The 14,100-nt window shown below is 60.0% G+C and overlaps 2 protein-coding genes across 6 annotated transcripts in view; one reads left to right on the forward strand and one right to left on the reverse strand.

Annotated features, from left to right (window-relative positions):
- The window catches only part of PRPF6 (pre-mRNA processing factor 6), a 40,192-nt gene extending 34,089 nt beyond the window's left edge, over nucleotides 1–6,103 (reverse strand). Inside the window, exons 1-3 of one of the 2 annotated variants that reach the window (XM_032353500.1) lie at nucleotides 5,889–6,103; nucleotides 4,326–4,494; nucleotides 2,455–2,573 (exon numbers count right to left, since the gene is read on the reverse strand). In XM_032353500.1, coding sequence (XP_032209391.1) covers nucleotides 2,455–2,573; nucleotides 4,326–4,494; nucleotides 5,889–5,959 — 359 coding nt within the window. In that variant the 5' untranslated portion in view covers nucleotides 5,960–6,103. The remainder of the gene's footprint in view (nucleotides 1–2,454; nucleotides 2,574–4,325; nucleotides 4,495–5,888) is intronic. The other variant, XM_032353499.1, reaches the window with a different exon arrangement.
- Nucleotides 6,104–7,555: 1,452 nt separating this feature from the next.
- Nucleotides 7,556–14,098, forward strand: SAMD10 (sterile alpha motif domain containing 10). Of its 4 annotated transcripts, none has more exons than XR_004288099.1 (6): nucleotides 7,556–7,749; nucleotides 9,604–9,785; nucleotides 9,863–10,034; nucleotides 10,315–10,455; nucleotides 10,629–10,785; nucleotides 12,179–14,098. XR_004288099.1 is itself a non-coding variant. In XM_032353612.1 (5 exons), exons 1-5 carry the CDS (start codon nucleotides 7,659–7,661, stop codon nucleotides 10,649–10,651), a joined length of 609 nt encoding a protein of 202 aa, XP_032209503.1. In that variant the 5' UTR covers nucleotides 7,556–7,658; the 3' UTR covers nucleotides 10,652–12,019. The 4 variants fall into 4 exon arrangements, 2 of the variants coding, with proteins under 2 accessions (XP_032209503.1, XP_032209504.1); XR_004288098.1 differs by lacking the exon at nucleotides 12,179–14,098 and adding an exon at nucleotides 11,432–12,020; XM_032353612.1 differs by lacking the exon at nucleotides 12,179–14,098 and having other exon boundaries at nucleotides 10,629–12,019.
- Nucleotides 14,099–14,100: the final 2 nt, after the last annotated feature.

Consider the following 14,100-nt stretch of genomic DNA (forward strand, 5'->3'; position numbering starts at 1 on the left):
CATCCACAACCACACTTACTCGGTCATCCACAAATGGAAGCAGGCGGAGACTCACTAAAACAAAAACAAGCTGTCTTACTCTGATACAGATACTTGGATTTGAACATGAGTGTATTTATAGCTTTAAACTTCTACAAAATTCCAAAGGTAGGGCCACCTTATGAAGATTCCGGAAAACCGACCCTCTGCCCCAGCTGCCCATCTGACTTTCTGCCTGTCACTGCCTCTGCCGCTTCCAAGCAGTCTGTGTGCCTCTCCAGACAGCTCTCTGCTCCTCGTGCCGGAACTAACGGGCTGTCTCATCACCCCCGCGACTGGTCTTCAGGGGTGGAGAGCTACTGTGTTCTGGTGATAGAGGACCAGATCTAGGCACTCACAGGAAATCTGTGGGTTACTGTGACCTATACAGCTAATTAAGATTTACGTTTTCTCCCACGAGGTAAAAGGAAAATACCAGGAACATGAACGTACTGGGACGAAGGGCGTGCTTGGAGAAGATAAACACCGCTCCGGGAGCTGAGGTAACAGCAATAAACAAACCTGCTAAACCTCAGGGGCCCCTGGATGGCTCAATCAGTTAAATGTCTGCCTTTGGCTCAGGTCACGATCTCAGAGTCCTGGAACCGGGCCTCTGTCGGCCTCCCCGCTCGCCGGGCAGTCCGCTTCTCCCTCTCCCTCTGCCCCACCCCTCAACCCTCACTTCTGCACGTGCTCTCTTGCTCAAATAAGTAAGTAAATAAAATCTTTTTAAAAAAATGTTGCTAGACCAAAGTTCAGTGCAAGATGCCCACCTGAGAGCCCCACAGGTAAACATGAGCACCTCGAATAGTCTCCTCTTGAGCAGGCCCCCAAGGACAGAGGAGGCCTGCCCCCTCCAGCTCACTACAGTCTGTCCCCACCAGCCCAGCCTAAATCCGCACAGGTGTGTCCCAACATGGATCTGTGGAATGACATTCTCAAGACACAAGCCCTGCCTGCGAGGATTTACATATTCACTTGTCATCTTCACTGAACTTCCTAATTACTTAATACACATTAACCAAGACTACTACACCCATCTCAAAGAAGACAGTAATCCTCACTTGTGGTCAGAATAATCCCCCAAATTCCATCCCTTTCTGGAAAGCCACAGAAATCTTAAGCTCTCCACTCTAGTACCTAAGATTACTCTCCAGTAGCCTGGTGTTTCTCCAAGTGTGGCTGCCACAAACCGAGATCCAGGTTGCCTGAGAGCTGAGCAGACACACATACTATGCAACTTTGTCCATGTCTGAAATATACCAAAGCAAGACTATCTTTTAAAGTTGGATAAATATAGGGGTATCCGGCTGGCTCATCAGGAGAACATGTAACTCTTGATCTCAGGGTTGGAAGTTTGAGCCCCACAGGTGTATAGATTACTTAAAAATAAAATTATTGGGGCGCCTGGGTGGCTCAATGGGTTAAAGCCTTTGCCTTCGGCTCAGGTCATGATCCCAGGGTCCTGGGCTCGAGTCCCGCATCGGGCTCTCTGCTCAGCGGGGAGCCTGCTTCCTCCCCGCCCACACGGCCTGCCTCTCTGCCTACTTATGATCTCTGTCTGTCAAATAAATAAATAAAATCTTTTAAAAAATAAAATAAAATAAAATCATTATGAGGCGCCTGGGTGGCTCAGTGGTTAAGCATCTGCCTTTGGCTCAGGTCATGATCCCAGGGTCCGGGCATCGAGCCCCACATCAGGCTCCCTGCTCAGCGGAAAGCCTGCTTCCCCCTCTCCTGCTCCCCTGTTGGTGCTTTCTCTCTCGCTGTCTCTCTGGCAAATAAATAAATAAAATACTAAGAATAAAAAAGAATAAAATCTTTACAAATAAATAGACAGGGGCATCTGGGTGGCTCAGTCAGTTAACTGTCTGGCTCTTGATTTCAGCTCAGGTCTTGATCTCAGGGGTGTAAGTTTGAGCCCCATACTGGGCTCCATGCTGGGTGTGGAGCCCACTTAAAAAAATAAAATAAGATAAGATAAAATAATATAGGGGCGCCTGGGTGGCTCAGTGGGTTAAGCCGCTGCCTTCGGCTCAGGTCATGATCTCAGGGTCCTGGGATCAAGCCCCGCATCGGGCTCTCTGCTCAGCAGGGGGCCTGCTTCCCTCTCTCTCTGTGATCTCTTCCCTTCTTCTCTCCTACTGTGATCTCTCTCTGTCAAATAAATAAATAAAATCTTTAAAAAAAAAAAAAGATAAAATAATAGAATAAAATAGGGGCACCTGGGTGGCTTAGTCAGTTAAGCGTTTGCCTGGGACCACGCCCCGCACCGGTCCCTGCTCAGCAAGGAGCCTCCCTCTCCCTCACTTGTACTCTCTCATGTTCTCTCTCACGCTCAAAATAAGTAAAATCTTCTTTTAAAAAATGTATTTTAAAAATGACAGATAAACGAAGTTGGGTAATCATAGTGTAAAGGGCACTAATTTCTCTTACCTTCTTTCTTTTCTTCTTTCGTCCATCCTTTTATCTAGAGCTGCATAAATAGCATCTGCTTCCTCATCGTCTTTTTCATAGGGCCCACTTGAGAAGAGGCTCCCAGCATAGCCATTAAACTAAGCACAAAACAACACCGAGGGTCAGCTTTTCCTCCAACACAATCCCCTCAATCCCCTCGAGCAGAAACAAAGAACACTTCTCGTTAGAAAATGCTTGCTGAGTAACTGTTTCCAATCAGACAACCCCAAATGAGGGAAAGCAAAATGACTCACCAGTGTTCTACAGATGCGCCAGGGGGCGGGGTGTGTGTGTGTGTGTGTGTGTGTGTGTGTGTGTGTGTGTGTGTGTGTTAGGGGGCACCTGGGTGGCTCGGCTGGTCGAGCATCTGACTCTTGATTTTGGCTCAGGTCATGCTGTCAGGATCATGAGATGGAGCCCCACATCGGGCTGCGGGATCTGATTAAGGATCTGCTTAAAATTCCCTTTCCCCAAAAAGGGGAGCACTCTCACACTGTCGGAATGCAAGGAGGTGCATCCACTTTGCCAAACAGCGTGGAGGTACCTCAAAACGTTTAAAATACAGCTACCCTACAAGTGAGCACTCGCGCTATGGGTATTTACCCCGAAGATACCGACGGAGGGAAAAGGGGCACACGCATGGCAATGCTCGTAGCAGCCATGTCCACGAGAGCCAAACTGTGGAAGGAGCCGAGAGGCCCTTCAACAGACAGATGGATAAAGCTGTGGTTCACGTATGCGAGGAATATTACTCGGCCATCAGAAAGGATGAACACCCACCATCTGCACCAACAAGGATGGCACTAGAGACTGTGCTGGGTGAAATAAGCCAAGCAGGGAAAAACAATCATCATAGGGTTTCGCTTATTTGCATAACATAAGGAGTAGCAGGAGGACTTCAGAGAAGGAAGGGAAAACTAAAGCTGGGAGGGGGAGTTTCAGAGGGGGAGTGGAACCACAAGGGACTATGGACTCTGGGAATCAAACAGAGGGTTTGGTGGGGGGTGGACGGGTGAGCCTGGTGGTGGGTATTAAGGAGGGCACGGATCGCATGGAGCACTGGGTCCAAGGAATATGCAAACAATGAATCAGGGAACATTACGTTAAAAATTAATAATGTACTTTACGGTGACTAACATAACAAAAAATTTAAAAAGATCCTCTCTCCTTCTCCGTCTGCCCCTGCCAACTGTGTGTACGCATGCACTCTCTTAAAAATAATAAAAATAAACCTTTAAAAAAAAGGTGTCATGGGCATGAGAGACGGAGGGGCTACCCAATGGGAGGAGACTAAGAGACACAAGTACATGTGATGCAGGGTCCTGGATCAGAAACGGCACCAGCGAAACACCGGTGGAATTCAGGAAGGCCTACGGAGCAGATGACCTTGCCACGTCAGTAGCTGTACTGATGTCACAGAAGACGAGAAGCCTGTGGAGGGCGCTCAGGAATCGCCTATACTATTTTTGCAATCCCCCTGGAAGTTTTAAATCATTCCCAAATTGAAATTTTAAAAATCTTTATCTCTGAGCAGAACTTCTGTCGGAACACGTCTGAAGAAGACCTCAATGCCCAAACCCAGTGACGTCGGAGACAAAACGCATCAAGTGTCGTCACTAACGCCACTCGGAATTGCATCGAGGACCCGCCGAGACAAAACCCGAGGGCCAGAGCGTCTCTCCTGAAGAAAGAACATGCACTTTTCTTTCCCCGACTCCCTGCCCCTCTCACACTCTGCTGAAGACACCCTGGAGACAGGCTGAAACCCCAGACGCGTCCGCCTCCCCGAGCACACTGGTTAAGGGGCTGGTCGGCGTCCTGAGGCCTGGCTGGGGCGCCCCGCAAGTCACCTCATCATAGTTGGTGTCGTTCAGATCCTCGTCATCGTCGTCGGCCGCCTGGCTTTTCTTCATCTGGTCCCCGACGGTCCTCTTGCCTGGGGGCGCGTGGCGGTCATCCACAGGGTCATTTGCATCGCGGGCGGGCCCAATGTCTGACCGGGTGGTAAAGCCAGTGGCACTGCAGGAGACCCCAAGATACCCACTCACCTGGTGACCTCGTTCCTTTGCTCTCCCCTCCACAGTCTTTCCCTAACGTCGCCGAAAAACTCCAACATTACCAGCACGTTCTCTCGCGGTGAGAAACTCGTGACCGACCCTGAGGAGCGCACCGCCCCACACTCCTTATCAGATTCACCAGGGCACCGGCCCTCTCTCCTCCCAACGTCCAGTCTCCCACTTCTGCCGACCTGCGGATCATCCCCCCCAGCCGGCCCTCGAACCCAGCCTGGCCCCGTGGGAACCCCTTTCCTGTGTTCATCCGGCAGGGGCCCCGGGTCGTCTCAGCTGGCGGCTGCGGGGCCATCCCAGAACCACGGCAGCCTCAGCTCTGCCTCCCTTGCCCTCCTTCTCCCGCCATCCGTCCTCACGCTCTGCGGAGTCCACCTGGGAAGTCCAACCTCCCCAGACCTGGACTCCCCCCACAGCTGGGAACCCAGCAGCCACCCTGCCTCCGGCCTTCCGTTGCTTCAGCCCAGCTCCGACCAGGGCACTTGGAAGCCTCAGTCTGTGCTGCAGCTCTGGCCCCTCCGACCCCACTCCCCGAACACTCCACTCACACGAACCCTTCCCGAGTCCCGCTTCTTCTCCATGCCGGGCCTTTCTTCCTCAACTACCCAACACACAAGACGTCAGCTTCTCCTCCGAGCCTACCACGCTTCTGCATCCCTAAACGCAGCTCTTCTACCCAGGGGGGCTCGGCCGCTGCGGCCCCACAGAGCATCCCCTGACGGCTGCCGCTCCCAGGCGTGCCACTCTGCTCCCCTCCGTGGACTTAGGGACGCACTCCCCGCACATCTCCGAGCAGACGGCAGGCCCTGGGAAGACGGTGTCCGCAAGCGAGACCGTGTGTTCCCCACAGAGGCGGACACCACACCCCACAAGGAAACCCGGGGCTCGTCCTAAGCAAATCAATGACCAGACAGACGGAACGACGGTGGCCGCTCATTTATTCGACAGTTTACGGTAGCCCTGCGCGCGCCCGGCCGCGGAGACCCGGCCGCGGAGACCGGGCCGCGGAGACCCGGCCGCGGAGACCCGGCCCCGGGCCCCGCACACGCCGGCCTGCCGGGGCTGAGCGTTTCTCCGCGCGCTGCAGGACGGGCAGCAGCGCCGGCGGAGCACGGCCCGCGCTTCGGACGACGGGGGCGCCCACGGGGCTCCGCCACCGCTCGAGGAGTCGCCCACTCGCGTCCCAGAGGCCGAAGGCGGCTGACGCCGAGCATCCTCGGCTCCGAGGCGCAGCCCCAGCCCCTCCTCCCGGGGCACCGCGCGGCCTCCCCCCGGACGAGCGCCCGCCGCCCGCCGCCCGCCGCGCGCCCCCGCCCCCCGAGCGCCGCGCGCCCCAGGCCTCACCCCCGGCCCAGCCCCGGCACGTAGCCGAGCGGCGCGGGCATGCCCAGGAACGGCTTCTTCTTCTTGTTCATGGCGCCGGTGATGACGAGGGGCCGGGAAGGGACCGGACGGAAGCCGCGGCCGCAGGCTGAAAAGACCACCGACCACCCCGGTTTCTCAGCAGGAAGCGCCGGCGGGACCAGCGTCACCCGCGACCCGGAAGCAGAACTCGCGGGGCGCACGGGGCCCCGCCCACCCTGCCGTCCCCGGGCGGAAGTTCCTGAAGAGCGACTTCCGGCCGCGACGGCGGCGAGGGGATGGGACAGGCGCATGCGCGAGGCTCCCGCCCGTGGGGAGGTGTGCGGGCGGCCCTGCTGGAGACGTGCAGGAGCTGCAGCCCCCGGGAGAAAGCCTGCGGGGCAGAGCCTGCGGGGCAGAGCCTGCGGGCAAACCCTGCGGGGCCTCAGCGCTGAGCCCGGGGCCGCCGTCCTCCCTGCGCGCCCGTACTGCGTGCACGTACCCCCCTACGAGCGGGACCTGTGCCCCCCCCCGGCACCCCCGCCGCCCAGGACCCCTCGGAATCACGCGTAGCCGTTCGCCTCCCCTCGGAGTTGTGCTGGCCCCGGGGCTGGCCCTAAGCCGTCCGGGCGGAGCCGCTCCGCTGTGCGGCCGTGGACGGCTGCCGCGGGTGTGCATGTCGTGACTGCGCGCACCCGTCTGCGTGGGCCCCGGTGTGCGGGCTCGAGCCCTCGGCGCCCAGATTGCGGAGCCGCGGCTCGGGCCCGGGTTCCGGGCCAGGCTCGGCCGCCGCCGCCGCCAGACGCTGAACGTGGCGGGGAGGGCGGAGGTGCAGCCCCTGGAAGGCGAGTTGCGGGGATAAGTAAATGCGGGCGGCGGGCGGACCCCGGAGCTGGCTCTCGAGTGTGTCGCGGGCTCGGTGCGGGTCGGACGGCCTGTGCGCCTGCCCCGGGTGGACACGCGTCTCCGTGCACCTCCGCTCCTCCCGCCGCGCGACCGCCCCGGCCTTCCGAGCCCCTCGCGAGGAGCCCTGGAGCCGACACATCCCTCCGGCCTGCTGCGGCCTCCGTGGGGCTGCTCGCTCCCCCCATTCCCAGCCGAGCGGCTTTCAGGGCCGCCTCCGGTGGCCCCGGGCGGTCAGAGTCCGGGCCGCAGCGGGAAGGGGGAGACCCTGCCTGGCGGCCTTCTCGGAGCTCGGGTTGGGGCGGGGGGTCTAGGGAAGCAGGCGCGCGTTTGAGGGCGAGAGCTCTGGAGAGCGCGTGAACGGGGAGGGGTGAGTCCGTAAGCTGAGGGAGGAGAAAGGGGGGAAATGGTTGAGGGGCCGGTCTGGCCATTGACCCTGGGCCCCGGTGGACAGACCATCCCAGGAGCAGGCAGGACGCTCCTCTCCTGCCTCCTCCCTCCCCGCGGGGAAGATCACGTCCTTATTTCCTTGCCTCGGAGGCCCCTCCAGACGTCTGGACCCCCTAAAGGTGCCCAGAGTCACTTGTCCTTGAAGCCGTGCGCAGGTGTGCGAGGTCGCCCCTTACCCGGGCAGACACCCTTTGCATACGCAGACCTGCGCGCCGCCGACACACCTCGGAGCTCCCGGAGCGCGCCCGGCTCTCAGGGCTCACGGGCAGGTGCCTCGCCGCGCAGACTCGCCGGGCGCGGGGACCGGCTCAGGCGCGGGGCCGGCTGGGGCGGGGCAGCGGCGCGCGTTCCCCGCCGGCCACACCGGCCGCCTTGCGCCCGCCGAGGGGCGTGTGCTCGGGCCCGGAATCCTTGGGCCCCATGTTCACGGAGCTGAGGACCAAGCTGAGCCCCCCGCGAGGCCGCGCCGGGGCTGTGCGTGCCGGCTTCGGGGAGCGCCGGGATGTGGACGGTGAGCAGGGCTGGACCAGGGCGCGGGAATATCGCGGGTTGGGGCCTCGGGAACCGAGAGGGGCGGGGGCGGGATCTGGCAGACTCCAAGCTGCGGCTTGGCGTGGGGTGGGGGGTGCGTCCTGGCCGAACGGGGTCCCTGGTGTCTTTGTCTTGAGGTGGGGGGGGTGGCCTCAGGCCTTGGGGATCAGCACATCCTTGGCTAGCTCTTGCAGTGGGGCCGTGAGAGGGTCGAGGCCGCAGCCGGGCTTGGGCGCCCCCGCCCCATTTTATGCTGGAATTCTGACGTTGGGACTAAGAGGGAGGGACGGAAGGACGCGCCGGCAGACGGAAAGAGGGAGATCCTACTCCGAGCACCGGCAGGGAATGGGCGGGGCCCGGCTGGACCAGGACGGGTGAAGCGCGCGCAGCGGCGTCCCACTGGTTCGCCCAGAGCTTCATGCTCCTGCCTTGGCCCGGACCCGCTCCGCGAGGCCCTGCGATGTGAGGCCAAGTGGCTCAGGAACCTGTGCCCTGAAAGATGCCAGCTTAGAATAAGTCTTTGCCTACGATTTTAGAAGCCACATCCGGGCAGCGACCACACCAGCCGCACCTACTGTTTGACCCAGGACCTCAAATTTAGAGTCACCAGCGCTCGTTCAATTCCCTGAGGTTGCTAGAAAGAAGAGGGGTGCTAAGTCCAAGAAATCTTAGGGGGTAAGGGGGGGGTAATGCGTTTTCCCCATTACTGAGACCTCCTGGGCACATCCCCAAACCCTGCCCTCAATTGGGGGTTTGGGGTGTGTCCATGGGGGGGGGGGTTGTCTCTCATTGTACCGCTGAGAGCCAGTGAGGCCAGGGCCCTGGCCAGGAACCTGCTTCTGCCTGCTGAGTTGGAACCTAGATACCGTAGAGATGAAGGCAAGCCTGCACTTGTCTTCCACCCTCTGCCAGGCTCTGCTGACTGGTGGACACCACACAGAGCCCTTCTCCAACCACCCATCCATCCACAATGTTTCTGGACACCTCCGGCCTGCCAAGACCTGTGCAGGGGCTGGGAAGTGACCATTCAGGTGTCTGTCCTCCTGGGACCCGTGTGAGGGCCATGCACAGGAATGATGCGAAAACTGCAACTTGAGGAGTATCAAGAAGTTTGTGTGGGAAGAGAGGGCCAAGGTGTCACTGTGGCTCCCCGAGCCTGCGCTTGGGCCCTACACCCCTGCACAGAGCAGCCCGTGCCCACTGGACACCCACCATGCACAGAAGCCGCCCTGGGCCAAGGGCCCTGTGGCCAGTAGATGAGCAGGAATCTTGGCTGCAGGCTTGCCCAGAGTTCATTCAGGCTTCTCGTGGATAGGTTGGCAGATGAGCACAGCAGGGCAGGAGCCGAGCCTCAGACGCCAGGTGTGGCTGCAGAGACTGGTTCCATGGTGATGGGCAGACGGTCACCATCATGCAGGATCTCCTGGGACATAGGAGCCTGGTCTGGTTCCCTGACCCTGATCTGGTTCAGCCTGTGTCAGCCGAAAGCAAGGGTGACATGAGGCCTGTCTCAGGATAGCCCCTCACCAGACTGTGGGTCTTACGCTCCCTGATAGGCACACTGGCTCTCTAATCGAAGCCGAATCCAGCTCACTCCTCAGAATATGGGCGATGCACTCAGACGAGGAAAGAGGCTCCTAGTTTGTTGTGTTCGGACTGCGTGCGGTACTAAAGACACCTCTTGCACATTTCCTTTCCACCTTTGGGGGCTTGGGACCCTCTAATTGAGAAAGTGGCTCTCCTCTGTTGGAGGGTGTGTTGAGCAGGGAGCTGGTGTGCAGAGAGGTGATTGGCTCTGCCCCAACCGCTCTGATCAGGCACCCATGCTCTGCAGCCGCTGCCCATTTGAGCTTCTGCCGAACCCTCCTGGAACACACGGTGTCTGCCGAGAGCATCCCCTGCCACCTGCCTCGGACGCCAGGCACCAGCCTCACGTGGCATGATTCCCGTAGCCAGAGGGCCGCCGGTGGCCGGCCAGTCAAGCTCCTGCAGCAGCCGGGCGCGGAAGCCCCCCAGGTACCCACCCACCATACCCACCTCAGCCCCTGCCTTTCCCACCCCCTCACCGCAGCTGCTGCCCGTCTCATCCACAGGCCCGGCTGTACTCCGACCACTACGGCCTGTACCACACAAGCCCCTCCCTGGGTGGCCTGACAAGGCCTGTGGTCCTGTGGAGTCAGCAGGACGTGTGCAAGTGGCTCAAGAAGCACTGTCCCCACAACTACCTCGTCTATGTGGAGGCCTTCTCCCAGCATGCCATCACAGGTGCCCTTAAGGGCTGGGGAGGGGAGGCAGCCCTTGTTTCTTCTCCCCTCTGTTTCCTGCGGGGCCAACCCCTCCTTCTAGGGCTGTCCCTTCTCCCCGGTGTGTTCCTCTGTTCTCCTAGCTTCCCTCCGCCCTGGCCCCCGCCTGCTTTCCTGGTACCTCTCCGCCTCCTTCCCTGTCTCTTTCTGTGTCTCCTCCGTCCTCGTCCTCGGGTCTGTCTGGGTCCTCCTCCCCTTTCTCTCTCTCTGCCCCTCCGACGCTGACCTTGGCTCGCTCTCAGGCCGGGCGCTGCTGCGGCTGAACGGGGAGAAGCTGCAGCGGATGGGGCTGGCGCAGGAGGCCCAGCGGCAAGAGGTGCTGCAGCAGCTGCTGCGTCTGCAGGTGCGCGAGGAGGGGCGGAGCCTGCAGCTGCTCAGCCAAGGTCAGTGGGGCGGGGGGCAGAGAGATGCGGAGGGGGAGGCCCTCTGTGCACCAGGTGGGCTGACCTGGGTCGGGGGGAGCAGCTGTAGGACGCCAGCAAGAGCCGTCCTGTGCCCAGGGCAGAGGGGAGGTGCCAGCGATCTGCACCTCTCCTCACCCCCATCCACCCCATAGCCTCCTTCGGAAACACGTCCTAGCCGCTGCCTGAGGCTCGAACCCCAGACCCCAGCACTGTGACCAGAGCCTGTGGCAAGGGCGATGCAGAGCTGGCCCACAGCCCCTCTCGGACCCCGCCAGAGGCGCCAGGGGCTGAGCCCAGCCCAGTGGACAGGTGGGACCAGGATTGCCATCTCTGGTTGTGCATTCTGGGCTGTGAGCAGGTGGGGGCTGCTTGGGTGTGGTCCTTCCTGGGGACCTGAGCCCAAATCCACCCTTTGTGCTGCTGGCAGCATGCGGGGGAGCTACCTGGAGCCAGAGCAGGGTCTGGTGACCCCCCCCCCAGCCCCCCAGGGAGTCTATTATTTATATTCCCCTAACCCACACCCATGCCTGTGCCCCTATTGCCTGCTGAGTCACACTTCCTTTGGGCATCCTGCCCTCCCCCAGGGCGAGAGGTCTGTCTGTCTGCCCATTTGTCTAGTTCTACACCCTAACCCAGCACCTAGAGGATTGCCGGCACAAGGGGGATAAACTGGAGGCTCCCTCTGGCGCGTGCCCCCCCATCCAGATAGCAGCAGCTGCTGCTGCCAAGAAGGCCCCCTCGTGATTTCTGAGACCCTCACCACACCCCCGTCCACTCCCAGGAACCGAAGTGAGAGAGGTCTGGGGACTGCTTAGGCGCCCGGAACCTAACTCAGCACCACGAGGGCCCCACAGCTGGGACTGGGCTCAGCTGGGTTGCGGCCTTAGGTTTGGGAACCCGCCTCCCGTTCCTCCCACATTTGGGAGCATGTGTATTCTCACTGCTCCGTTCCCAGGAAAATCCGAATTCACAAAAGAGACAGTCCTGAGGCCTGCATCCCCCACACCCACCCACCAGAGACCCAGCCAGCACCTGAGCCACTACTCCATGGGCCAAGGGGCCCATGGTTTGGGCCTGGTGCCGTCCGGAGAGGGACAGGGAGGGTGGTCCTGATAGCCCCCCACCCTCTGGCTCCTTTGCCTTCCCCCGCCCTCAGGAACTCTGAAAATCTCGGGGACACATGAGGCTGAGCCCCCAGCCTCTTTGTGCCCTGAGCTGGCCTCCAGGTGGGAGGCTGGTTGGTGCAGGCCCTGAGTGGAATCTGGACGACCGGCCTGGTGCCCTCCATCCTGTAGGCCCATCCAGGAAGCCCCCGTGTCCTGTCTGGCCACCCTGATTGTCCCAGCTCACCCTGTGCCATCACAACGTTGTGTTTTCCGGAGGGCCTTTCCTATCACTGCCCCCACCTTCTTCCTCCTTTGTCTTGCCCCCATGCCCCCATGCTCTTGTCTTGTCTTCTTTGTTTTGCGCTTTTTTATATTCTGATAAAAAGACCAGAAATAAACCCCGTTCTCAAGTGCCCCAAGTGTGTGTTCGGCTCCAGCCAACTGGGTGTTTGAGAGTGGGAGGAGCCCTGGGAGGGAGCGGGAGGGGCCCTGGTTGGCATTGGGGCAGGAAGTGCCCCGTGCCCAGTTCAGGTCCCTCCGCAGGGCCACTAGGGGGCAGTGGTGTTGCATCTTGACCAGGCACCTGTTGACCTCAGGACCAGGTGGGGAGGAGAGGCAGAGGCTGGAACCCTGGGCTCGGCCCTGCGGACTGCACCCAGACGCACGGACACAGGTGCGTTACTTTCCCGGGGCCGCTAGAACAAAGGACCACAACCGGGAAGCTTCTCACAGCGGAAACGGATTCTGTTCTGGCCACGCAGGCCACTGGTCTGAAACCCACCAGGGTCACACTGCCTCCTGGAGCACAGGGTGGAGCCTTCCTCACCTCTCCCAGCTTCTGGCGGCTGCCCCAGGGATTCCTGGGCTCTGGCGGGTCACTCCGGCCCAGCCTCTGTGCTCACGTCCCCTTCTGCCTCTGTCAAATCTCCCTCCCCCGGGGAGACCTGTCACGGGATTTAAGGCCCACCTGGACAATCCAGGATGGTCTTCTCACCTCAAGACCCTTCCCTTCAGCAGATCTGCAAAGACCTGCTTTTCCAAATAAGGTCGTATTCATGGGTTCCAGGGATGTGACATGGCAACCTTCCAGGGTCCCCATTAAGTGCCCTGCACAGGGTAACGCTCTGACATAAGAAACAGGTCCCAACACCCCCGACACAGGTACCTGCACAGCAACCAGACACACGGTAACAGAGAGGCACACACTGACCCCTGGAGTCTGGACACAGAAACACAGGGACGCTGGTATCCAGAACCACAGGACGCCCTGATGCAGTGACCCCCTAACGTACAAAACACACTCGGAGCACAGCACACAGTGCCCTACATCCAGACACGCTGTGGCCTAGACGCCCACCTGCTAAGACACAGGAGTCCCCCCCGCCCCCGCACATGTCTTGCATCTGGTCATCCAGATACTAACACACTAACAGGCGTCCTCTCCTAGTGCAGGACACACAGACATACCCTGACATCAGGTGTCTACACAGGACACAGCCCAGCACATGTGGTCACTCAGACACACACCTACTACTGGGCATGGTTACACACGTGGCCATGCAGAGTTACTCGGGGAAAGGTGACAAGAAAGCTATCTGCATCTCCTGCGCGAACTGACCCCTCCCCAAATCCTGCCTGTCCTGCCCCCAGTGTGGGCATGCTCAGTAAGGGACGGAGGGCCCTCCCTCTTCCTCCTGGGGTCACATGGGCCTTTCTCCGGCTCTGATTTTCCAGGAAGGTCCAGCCTCCTGAGTCTTCCACAGAGGGCCCCCACCCCTCTCTCCGGGAGCACTCTGTGCCGGCCACTAGGGAAGCAAGAGTCCTGTGAGGAGAGGCAGAGCCCAATCTGACCTTTTGTGCTCTGCCCCCTAGCAATGCACCCAACCTGTTCCAGGGCAGACAGGGGTGAAGTGGGGATCGGAATAGGGGGTGGGAGACACTTGGAGAAGGCAGTGCACACTGTAACCATGTCCCACCTAGTACCTCTTCCCCTGCTCCGTTTTTTCCCAACTCCTGGTAGGGTTGGGGCCCCATTTCCCCCAGACCTGATACCGGGGTGCCCTCCCAGGCCTGGGTTCTGGGGCCCTGCGGAGCAAAGCACAACTGATCTAGGCTCACCGCCGCCGGAAGCACACGGAGGCTGCTGCAATGGTCAGTAGCCCAAATAGGGTCCATGGCCTCAAACTGCCTAGCACTGCTAGGAGCCGGGCGGTGCCATGACTGTGGCCACAGACAGAGGTGGTCACGGGGCTCCTTGGAAGACCCCCCAGATCCTGCTTTGCAGTCGCAGGGCTCCCAAGGGCCAGGGGTTCGGCTCCCAGAGGACGGTGGTCTCCATGGCTGCAGCTTCCCAGAGCCAGCACCTAGAGGCATCTGCTCGCTTCAGTCCGGGTACGCTGGGCTTTGGGCAGTTCCCAACACCCCTATAGTGCCTCAGTTTACCCCACTGTCTGAAAACCGTCCCCTGCCCTACGGGGCGGCATAACTGGCCACTTGGCACTGGAGCCCCAGTCGACCA

This window comes from Mustela erminea, chromosome 7 (genome assembly GCF_009829155.1).
Source record: "Mustela erminea isolate mMusErm1 chromosome 7, mMusErm1.Pri, whole genome shotgun sequence".
Classification (NCBI taxonomy): domain Eukaryota; kingdom Metazoa; phylum Chordata; class Mammalia; order Carnivora; family Mustelidae; genus Mustela; species Mustela erminea.